The 10,666-nt window shown below is 40.9% G+C and overlaps 2 protein-coding genes across 2 annotated transcripts; one reads left to right on the forward strand and one right to left on the reverse strand.

Annotated features, from left to right (window-relative positions):
* Positions 1-1,692: 1,692 nt before the first annotated feature.
* On the reverse strand, positions 1,693-3,244 carry LOC103697267. The gene has a single exon (XM_008779094.3). It carries the CDS (start codon positions 3,152-3,154, stop codon positions 1,904-1,906), a length of 1,251 nt encoding a protein of 416 aa, XP_008777316.2. The 5' UTR covers positions 3,155-3,244; the 3' UTR covers positions 1,693-1,903.
* Positions 3,245-4,924: 1,680 nt separating this feature from the next.
* Positions 4,925-9,861, forward strand: LOC103703517 (protein FIZZY-RELATED 3-like). The gene is made up of 10 exons (XM_039124162.1): positions 4,925-5,634; positions 5,913-6,035; positions 6,255-6,359; positions 7,313-7,492; positions 7,830-7,892; positions 8,002-8,196; positions 8,297-8,398; positions 9,168-9,230; positions 9,404-9,472; positions 9,586-9,861. Exons 1-10 carry the CDS (start codon positions 5,185-5,187, stop codon positions 9,637-9,639), a joined length of 1,404 nt encoding a protein of 467 aa, XP_038980090.1. The 5' UTR covers positions 4,925-5,184; the 3' UTR covers positions 9,640-9,861.
* Positions 9,862-10,666: the final 805 nt, after the last annotated feature.

The following is a 10,666-nucleotide window of genomic DNA, read 5'->3' on the forward strand; positions in this document are numbered from 1 at the left end:
TGGATACAAATTTCAGCATTTGACTAATATCTGATCAGTATTTGTATCTATTAAAGAAAAGTGGATACAAATAAAGATAGATAACTATCAGACCCATATCCGAATATTCGATTATGTTTGTAATCCTATTTAGCCTTATATAGTTCTCATGAACCTAAAAGAGAAATGAACGACAACCTTAACATGCCTTTAACTTACTTACCTTCCATAGAGTGAAATCTTTCATTTGGTTGTTCATAAAATTCAAATATTCGATTTATATACACACCTATATCCATACTATCGAATAGGACTTGTAAGCATATACATTTATAACAAACATAGGTATGAATTTTAGTGTTTGATTCGTATCCATCTATTCCGAATATGCCAAAGAAAAACAGACACTAATAACGATCCGTATCTAATATATTTTCAGACCTACATTCACTTACCATGATCAAAATATCACTATTTAGTAGCACTATCATAAAGCACTGACCTACACAAATTATGATCACCACTCTAGTTGATTATTGCATATATATATACGGAACAATGACAAAACAATTATAGCACCACCTATCATTCAACCATTTCAGATCGTCTTGTCCTGACATGTCCAAATTAGAGCTACCAAATATATCTATAGCCTTAGATTCCAGTTCCACATACCAAAATGACTTTTGCTCTCTTTAGAAGGAACCATTTGCACAAAAATGTTGTGATCAAGAAGAGGATATCTTTGGCAGGCTCTTGCAAAAGTTATAGCTCACTTCAAACTTCAAGGTTCTTTTTTTCCTTTTGTTTCTGAAGTGGAGAAGAAAAGCTAACATTTTTAAGCAAAGTAATGAAATCTTTTTTCCCCAATCTTTTTGTTTTTTTATTATGTGAATTGATACATGCACTTCAACTTATGGTTGGTGCATTTTTCTCTTTCCTTTATTAAATAGGAAAAAGGAAGAAAGCTAACCCAAGAGGTGATAGGTGTTTTTCCCTAAATACAAAGTTTTTTTTATAGAGGCAACTGCCTGATGAATGTTAAGTTATTTCTGGGGAGTTTGCATTACAATATAGAAAAGATCTTTGTGTTCATATTCCAGAATACATAAACTCGATATTTGAATGTTAGTGGGAATCTAGAACTTCTTTTTACAATAGTCTCTTTCTCTCCTTATGTTTGCTTGAATAGTCTCCATGTTCGAAGGTTCAAATCATAATTCCTTCCTCCTAAACTAGAATAATAGATTTTCCGCTTCTCTCATCCACTTATCAAAATGAAGAAAAGGTGCACTTAAGCACATGACAAGATACAGGGGAGAAACTACTTCAACATCACTCAAATCACTTGAGATTAACTTTTTTTCTCGCTACAATTTATTTTCCATGACATTTTCTATCATCAACATGATAGTAGCTATCTTGACAGTATTGAATAAGGTTCTTTTTTCTAACATCATTAAGGAATGTTATTAAATGGAGTTTGTATGACGATCTAAAGATGCATGTGTTGACTGTTGACACAGAAATAGCAAAATACCCTTGCTGGGAACCAGCAGTGAAGACAATTCATAAAGCCAGCTACAACCCACAAATGGATAAAAAAAGTGAGAGGATTATATTTCTTCCTTTTGCCGCATTTTCATTTTTTGCTATGTTCAATACATTAAAAGAACATGAAAGTTTCAAAAGTCGGGATGATAGAAGGTAGCATGATCATGAAAAAGTTATAACTTGCAGCTATACTATTATAATTTACCGAAGAAATGAGATGTAGCACACAATGAGCATAAAGCCATTATGGTGCACATTCCTTGACATCAAACAAATAACCTTACATATGTTTTCAGGTGCATCTTTCTGAGAGCAAGATTTCCCGCTGACAAGAACAAGAGCAAACATGCTAAACCCACACACTGGTCAATCAATACAAAAGAGGAATTAGCCTGTATCTGACCTTCTTCATGTACTCAGTGTACCTCTCTCCAAAAGTCTCCACCATAAGAGCCTCCTCCAACTCTGCCTTCTGCCCATAATACAACAAACACACTGCAACAAGATACGCCAAGCTGAGCGGCGCTCGCAGTGTGATGCAATGCAGAGCAAACAGCAGCATCGTGGAAGCATAGAGGGGATGGCGCACCCAGCGGTACGGCCCGAACTGAACCACCGCCGTCGGCACCACCACCTTCTCCGAATAGTTGGCGAGGTAAAGAACCGAGTGGTAACGCATAAACAGCGTCATGGCAACCAAAAGCCATACCACCACATTGGCCCACCCGCCCGAAATCAGATGCAATTCGGGCCCTTCATACGCTGCCAGCCAGTGCCCGATGAATACGAAGACTGCGAAACCAATCTGGGCGGCCCGAGGGAGGCTGACATCCCACTTGGAATCGTGAGGGCGGGGGTAGAGGTCGCCGTAGAGGCGCTTCCGCACAGAGGATTCGAAGAAGAAGAAGTAGTGGTAGATGAAGAAGAGAGCGATGGGCCAGCCCTCCAGGAAGCCGTTGAAGTGGGCCGGCGGGACGAGGGTGAGCCAGGCAATGGTGGAGGTGACGATGGCGAGCTGCTCGACGAGGGTGGAGCAGCCGAGGGAGTGGCGGCGGAATGAGTAGAGGCCATAGGCGGCGAAGAGGATGGCGAGGAGCCAAGGCCAGAAGACCCAGGCCATGCTGAAGTAGGTCCAGAAGAAGGGGTCGAGGAGGAGGGCGGCGGTCTTCTTGGCAGCGGCGAGGGCGAGGGCGAGGACGGCGGACCATTTGCAGACGGTAAAAGGGGTGATGCCGGAGAGATCTATAGCAGGGAGGGGGACGAAGGAGAAGGGTTTAGCTAGGGTTCGGGGTTCAGATGGGGACTGGAACTGGGATTGGGAGGAGGCTGCGATGGGGGTCAGGTGTTTGTGGTTGGGTCTGAGAGAGAGATTGGTGGAATTTTTGATTGGAAAGAAGAGGAGGGTGGAGTTGGGGTGGAGAGGGAGGTCGTGGGAAGGGAACGCGAAGGAGGAGAGTGGGGAGGCATGGGGTCGGGGTCGGGGTCGGGGTCGGGGTCGGGTTCGTGGGAGAGTCGGAAGGGGCTGCGCCGGTGAGCGGAGGAAGCGGGTGGCGGTTCCCATTTGCTTGGCTTGAATGAGAGCCGTTTGAACGGGTGCCAATTTTGGCAGCGGATGACTCATGTGCGCAGCTTGTGACGCGTGCTGCACACGTGCCACTGATGAGGTGCCGCCTGGGGTCTACCGAGAGTAGATGGAGGGTGATCTCTACAGCTAATGGCAGTTGACATGGTATCTGGTTCTAACGTATAAAACCTGGATGTTAGAAACAATGTAATATACCCTTTCTTACAAAAAAAAAAAAGAAGACACAATGTAATATATTATCGAAACTTTAGTTCAGATGGTATAATGTTTGAATGGTACCATCTATTATCACTTGGACGATGGATAGGGGTTTTTGCTGGAATTTCCATCAAGAGACCGGATAGAAATTAGAATAAGAAGATGAGATTAGCCCCTTTTAATCTTATAAGAGCTGATGTCATCTCAATTGATTTTTTAGGTTGACCATCTCTTATTGGTCAAATGAAATCAAGCATTAAAGCAGGGGTGGACTAAAAAGAAGTGCCGAAGTAGCTGACCCGGCTTGATAAGACTTACAAATCCTTCTATTTGTCAGTGGAATTTTAACAAATTATTTTACAAGTTTCAAATATGCCCCACTCGCTGAATGAAGTTAGGCAACAGTATCATACCAATCATACGAGTCAAGCAAGATTACGCAAGAAAAGAGGGAAAATAAGCTTACATTTTTTTAGAAATTAAATTATTATCTCATCTCAAGGGTCTCATTATATCATATCATTGTACCACTTAATATTGGTTGCTTTGATAAAGACAAAATCTGGTGACGGGTACGAGATCTTTGATACCTCTATTTCGAAAGTGGAGTTGAAAGCAGCGTGGGATGGCTTGGGGTATGCACAGCATGTGCTGCAAGTCGGAGTGGTCTTGTTAGAGGGCGACTCGACCATGATCGGTTGGATCCAGAGAGATCTAGTAGTGTGGATGGGCGCCATCCCCTCTTTGGGACACTAGGATTATGGTGAGGGGCGATGTTGAATTCCAGACTATGCATGTTTATAGAGAGACTAATAGGGTTGTGGACTGGGTGGTTTTATATGTGACTGATCATTCTGAGGATATTTTGCGAGTTGGAGAAAGAGAGTTGCCTAGCGCACTTCATGGTGTGTTGTATTTTGACTTTTTTGAATATATTCATACTAGATGTACATCTGTTGTAGTAAAAATAAAAAATAAAATAATTATAATAATGATTTCATGTTAGTTTTTAACTGCTTGCATGACAAATTCTTTCAAACATGCAATCGTGAATTGTAGTTCTACATGCAATAAACGTTCATGATGCTTGGTGCTTTGCTCAAAAAAAGCAGGGGATTCAAATTTTCAAACATCAATTATTGAAGCATAAGGCGTTTCATAGTAATATCATGTATCTTCTTTTTCTCAAAGATCTTATATATTTTTTGCATGCAAAGAAGAGAGAGAGAGAGAGAGAGAGAGAGAGAGAGAGAGAGAGAGAGAGAGAGAGAGCATATTACATGGATGCTTTGCAATAAGAAACATTTATTTGCAATTCCAAACAGATAAAATCCACTTCTAGTTTTAGTATCATAAATTTGTAATGCCACATCATCACCCTACACTGCAAAATAATCGGGTATTTTGCTTGCAATGAGGGGCTACGACAATACCGCTACCTCGAGGGAACCATTTGGCTCCAACCTTCGTTTTTTTCCCCGAAAAGGTAAAGAAAAGGGTTAGAATATCGTGCTAGTACAGGCAAAGGGGGTGGATTTTAAATAAAACGGAGTGACATTATAACCCTTCTTCAATATTCAAATCCCACGGACGGCTATTCAAACCTGCCAAGTCTAACGGCTACTTGGACACACCGGAGCAGTGGCGACCCTTGCTCGCCTCTGAAACTTCGGCTGGAGTGACGACCGTTGCAAAACTGTGGCCCCCAAAACCTTCCAAAAGGAGGCGAATCTTTTCCCCTCAAGACTCCAGAGTCCAGATTGCTCTACCTCCCATCCCAGGCCATTCCCCCGGAAATCCATATATCTCCTGCCAACGGAGGAATTCCGTGCAGAGATTTGCGAAGTGGCGAAGAGAGAAGCCCGACAATGGATTCCATTAGATCCCGTTTGAATCTTCCGGCCGGCATGGAAGCTTCTCTCCATCTCGACTTGATTCCTACCCGATTTTCAGCAATCCCGAAGACGCCGTCGCCGTCGAAGACGACATACAGCGACCGGTTCATACCTTGCAGATCATCCTCGAGGCTGCAACATTTTGCGTTGGTCGAGAAATCATCGCCGGTGAAGGAAGGAGGGAACGAGGCCTATGCAAGGTTGCTGAAGGCTGAGCTCTTCGGGCCTGATTCAGTCTCGTCCTCGCCTGGGGGCCAGGGATCCCCAATCAGTCCAAATAAGAATCTGTTCCGCTTCAAGACGGATCACTCGGCCCCAAGTTCGCCGTTCTCAGGAGTGGCATCCGGCCAGGACGGGGGCATTCTAGGCGATGTCTCGACACCCCCAAAAGTACCTAGGAAAGTACCCAAGACTCCCCACAAGGTAACTACAAACTCTAGGCCTTTCTATTTTTCCATCCGAGATGTCCATATTTCATTTTCCTTTGTAAATTCAAGGCAACATACATCAGGCGCACAAGGAAAGAGGTCTTCTACAAAGTTGAATTCCCCGTGAAAGGGAGAAAACAGAGAACAAGAAACTAACCAAAACACATAAAGCTCCAAGGAAACAAAGAACAAGAAACTAGAATCTCCCAAGAAGATGCAAAATTTTCTATGCTAGCAAAAATGAATGCTTACTGCTGGCTTGATACATTGCAGGTCCTGGATGCTCCATCACTTCAAGACGATTTTTACCTGAATCTAGTTGATTGGTCTTCGCAAAATGTTTTAGCTGTTGGATTGGGAACTTGTGTCTATCTATGGTCTGCATCCACGAGCAAGGTTTTAACTTCCGGCAATCCTATCTAAAATCATATGGTTTTGCTTGATGAGCAGGAACTTTTTTTTCAATCACACACAAAAAAAAGGAATTTTATTCAAGTTTAAATTTCAATCTTCTTAAGATGTTCTTTTATCTTCACTTTTAGCTTTCCTCGTCTGAAGCAATCTGGCCAGTATTACTTTGGTTAGCAATCATCTGACTTGGTCTGCATGGCTTAGGTAACAAAACTGTGTGACTTGAGTCCTAGGGACAGCGTGTGTGCAGTTCAGTGGACTCGTGAAGGCTCCTACCTTGCAGTTGGAACAAGTCTTGGAGATGTCCAGGTATGTTATATGGTTCTCATAGTACTACAAGACTAAGAAGATCCAATTACAAGCTTGACATTCCTAATACAAGAAGAAAGTGGGGGGAAGGGGGAATAGTGCGGCAGAAATTACTAATTGATTCAGTGGAAGAGTATAGTAGATACTACTTTGACGAAAGATAAATATCCACAAGTATAAATGCATCAGACATAGCCCTGGATTCTAAGAAGATCCAATTACAAGCTTGACATTCCTAATACAAGAAGAAAGTGGGGGAAGGGGGAATAGTGCAGCAGAAATTACTAGTTGATTCGGTAGAAGAGTATAGTAGATACTACTTTGATGAAAGACAAATATCCACTATAAATGCATCAGACATAGCCCTGGATTCTAGGACTGATTAATCTTAGATCTCAGTTGAATATATCCCATGATATTTAACCATCCATAGGAAAATGCTCCAGCATAGTTTTGTAGATGATCTTGTTTGTGGAAAAGATTGAGATTATCAGGAAAAAAGAAATAAAAATCTTTAGGAAAGAAAAAAAGAAGGTGAAGATAGAAAACTAGCTTCACCAATTTGAGTTAATTAAAACTCAGTTGAAGATCATAAAGTTTCTACTAGCATTCCTATTCCAAGCTTTTAAATGCAAATTTTAAATATCAAACTTCCATGACTGTCAAAAAGAACCTCCTGCATGTGGATGAGTATTAGGAGATCCCGTTTGCTGATGTGACCAACTTTCAATTCATCTTATCTTCTTGTAAATAGATCGACAATATATATTTAATTGGAAATGGTGAGCCAGATCTTCAAATAATGTACTTGAATCAAAGACATCTGAAATAATGTAGACTGTCTCGAGTAACTGGGGAATTCAATTCCCAAACTATATAATTTAAACCTTAATTGGAAATATATATTCTCAATCAAAATTGCACTGGGGTCATGGTTTAAATATGTGTGACAGATTTGGGATGCCACATGCTGTAAAAGGATCCGGAACATGGGTGGCCATCAGACTAGAACTGGAGTGTTGTCCTGGAGTTCATGCATTTTATCTTCGGGAAGTCGAGACAAAAATATTCTTCAGCATGATCTTCGTGTTTCAAATGATTTCATTAGCAAGCTTGTAGGCCACAGATCCGAGGTACGTCCTTGAAACATGTTTGATAATACGGGCATGTAAATATGCATGAGCCCATACTTTTCATGTCTTTCTCATAATCTATATATACATTTCAGTTGAATTAATCTGCAAGTCATTAACATGTTGGCAACAAATGCTAAAATCTGTATAGCAATGTAGAATTCAGCTTGCTCATCTTTTATTGATCACTCCATATGACAAAATATGGCTTATATACAGTATGAGAACTGCAAGTGGGCAAATGGAGAAAGGGAAAAACAAATTTTGTATCTTAAATTGTTCAGTCATTTTCCTTTCTCTTCCTTCTTCTTAAAGAAACCAACATATGCTATACCAGGTCTGCGGCCTAAAATGGTCCCACGACGACCGCGAACTTTCATCTGGTGGAAATGACAACCAGGTCAGCAAGTTAGTAACATTTCCTTGTTTCACTACCAATATTTTTATATTTATTATATTTATTCGAATTTACTGAATGGCACCCTGTTTTCTGAAAAAATGCGAACCAGCTCTTTGTGTGGAACCAGCGATCCCCGCATCCAGTCTTAAAGCTTACAGAGCATACAGCTGCTGTTAAAGCCATTGCTTGGTCACCACATCAGCATGGCCTTCTTGCATCAGGAGGTGGGACAGCTGACCGGTGCATCCGCTTTTGGAACACTACAAATGGCAATATGCTCAATTGTGTGGACACAGGAAGTCAGGTGCTGATCCAGGCCTAGGTTTTGTTATGCAGAACTTATATATGCAATCTTCAGGTCTCATGGTTATAGTGATACCAGCTCTCACTATTCGTTTCTTCAGGTCTGCAATCTAGCATGGTGTAAAAATGTAAATGAAGTAGTCAGCACTCATGGTTATTCCCAGAACCAAATTATGGTGTGGAAGTATCCATCTATGGGGAAGGTATGATTCACTTCTTGGTAGCAATTTATTTGTCCATTTCGTATTAGTAGCTACTTCTAATTTAAGATTTTCTGAATGTAAAGGTCCATGAAATAGTTGCTGCCCTCCACTTAGATTTTCACAACCAAATTATGTGAAGAGAACATCCATCTATGGAAATCAGTAAGACTTGCATGGGTGGCAAAAGCATGATGAGTAAAAGCATACTGACTCTATATCATCGCTCATCAGAAACCTTAGGCGAGAAGATACAGTTTAGAAGCAAGCAGATTAGTTGAACAAGCTTTTTGATTTTTCCATAATATACAACAGATGGAGGTTCTCTTTGAGATGCAGAAAAACACTTCCATAATTATCTAAGCAGTCCAATTTTCATCGACCTGTAAACTCTAGTTCTGACAAGAGAAGTTTGCGCAATATTTTTCAGCGTCAGTCATCTATACTTTGTTACATACCCAAGATAATCCCATCTTGGAGAGGGACCTTGAACCAGTAATTGTGGTGAAAGGGAGATTCATAAATAGATATGCTTGCTATTATGCCATGGCACATACTGCAGAAATTGATATTGGCATCATATGGTCATCTTTTATTGAATAAAAAAGCAGTATCTAAATAGATATTCAGAAATCTTTAGTATTTCCAAGATGAAATAAACTTGAGAAGGCTTGAGGATTTTACCTATTCAACAATTTTATGGAGTATTTATGCTGGGTATTTTGGACTTAGCTTTATCAAGTTTCTCATTGAACTATATATGATTAAGCAGGTAGCAACTTTAACCGGTCATACTCTTCGAGTACTTTACCTTGCCATTTCACCTGATGGACAGGTACATATTTCTTTATACTCTCTAAGTTTGTATCTGATGATTCCGTAGCTGGCTGTATCTTCCACCTCCATCTCTTCCCCTCTCCATGCAAAAATATAGCGTGCTTTGGATAGAAAACCTCAACATCATGTCAATGTTGTGCGTGTCCGGGAATTTAATTATTCTTCTTGCAGACTATAGTGACCGGTGCAGGAGACGAGACATTGAGATTTTGGAATGTCTTTCCTTCCATGAAAACACCAGTAAGCGTACCTATTACAAATAGAAATATTCATTTTTCTCTAAAAAAAATAATCAATACCTGTTCATGTCAGCATGGTATCACTTATTCAAATTGTGATTCATCCTTTCGCAGGCTCCTGTTCGTGATAGTGTAGTTTGGTCCATAGGACGAACTTATATTCGGTGACAAAGTGGCAAGATCATCCTTCGAGCAGAATAAACTGATTGCTTCAATTGTTATGTAAATGTTCTAGCAAGAAATTAGAGTGTTGGGCACCTTGCAATTGTTACGTCCTTTTCTGCAAGCCTGCACCTTGTAATAGATATGCAAATCCCTCTGCCAAGTTCGGTCGAGATGGTTTTATTGTAACACTACTACCCAAGTCTATCATTATTATTGCTGAGATCTCATGTTGTTTATCTATCTTCAAGTGTTTCCAGGGCTGTTTGAGAACGTATTGAAATGTATCCCCCCAGACACTGGCAGTTTGATAATCGGGCTTCAGCAGCCGATAGGAGGTTGTTGACCATGCAAAAAGAAATCCAGGGGGCGAAATTCCATTTCATCTTTTGTATCCTTGCGCGCCTCTCTCCCTCTCTCTCTCTGGCGGATGTGCACCCTGCTTGAGGAGCTCATACAATTATTCTGAGGAAATACACGCCAATATTATGAGAACTGCAAGGAGCTTTTCATGGTTCAATGATCCTGAAAGCAGATATTTAGTTCAGGAAGATGGCATGCAGAGACTTTGGTCCAATGCCTCAAGTATGCAATAACAGACATGACTAACTATGTTTTACTCCCCAAAAGAAGGGACATATCCATGCTGTTGCCTATGCAAACATCTTTTCTTTTTAAAAGAGAACATTACCCAGCTTTTAATGCTGCAAAACTTAATTAGATACGTCAGAAATGGGAGAGTTATCCTGTGAGCATAAAACATGGTAAGCCGAAGAGATGACAAAGTTTTACATCCCGGACTAAACCGCTGAGCCCATGGAATCATTGGTCCCCAAACAAAGCCCTGGTCTAAGTTTTAGAAGGTCTAAAGCCTCCCGGGTCCTTCTGGTCGTCGGACCATCTCCCGGCCACCAATGCGCCATTTTTATTTTATTTTATTTGCTAGGGCAGGTAACTCGTACTTAACAAGTAGCAGAGGCAGAAAGTCAAAAAAATAGAATATTTCGAAGCAGCTCTCCATCTCTGGTCCTTA

The sequence above is a fragment of the Phoenix dactylifera genome, chromosome 3, assembly GCF_009389715.1.
Source record: "Phoenix dactylifera cultivar Barhee BC4 chromosome 3, palm_55x_up_171113_PBpolish2nd_filt_p, whole genome shotgun sequence".
Classification (NCBI taxonomy): domain Eukaryota; kingdom Viridiplantae; phylum Streptophyta; class Magnoliopsida; order Arecales; family Arecaceae; genus Phoenix; species Phoenix dactylifera.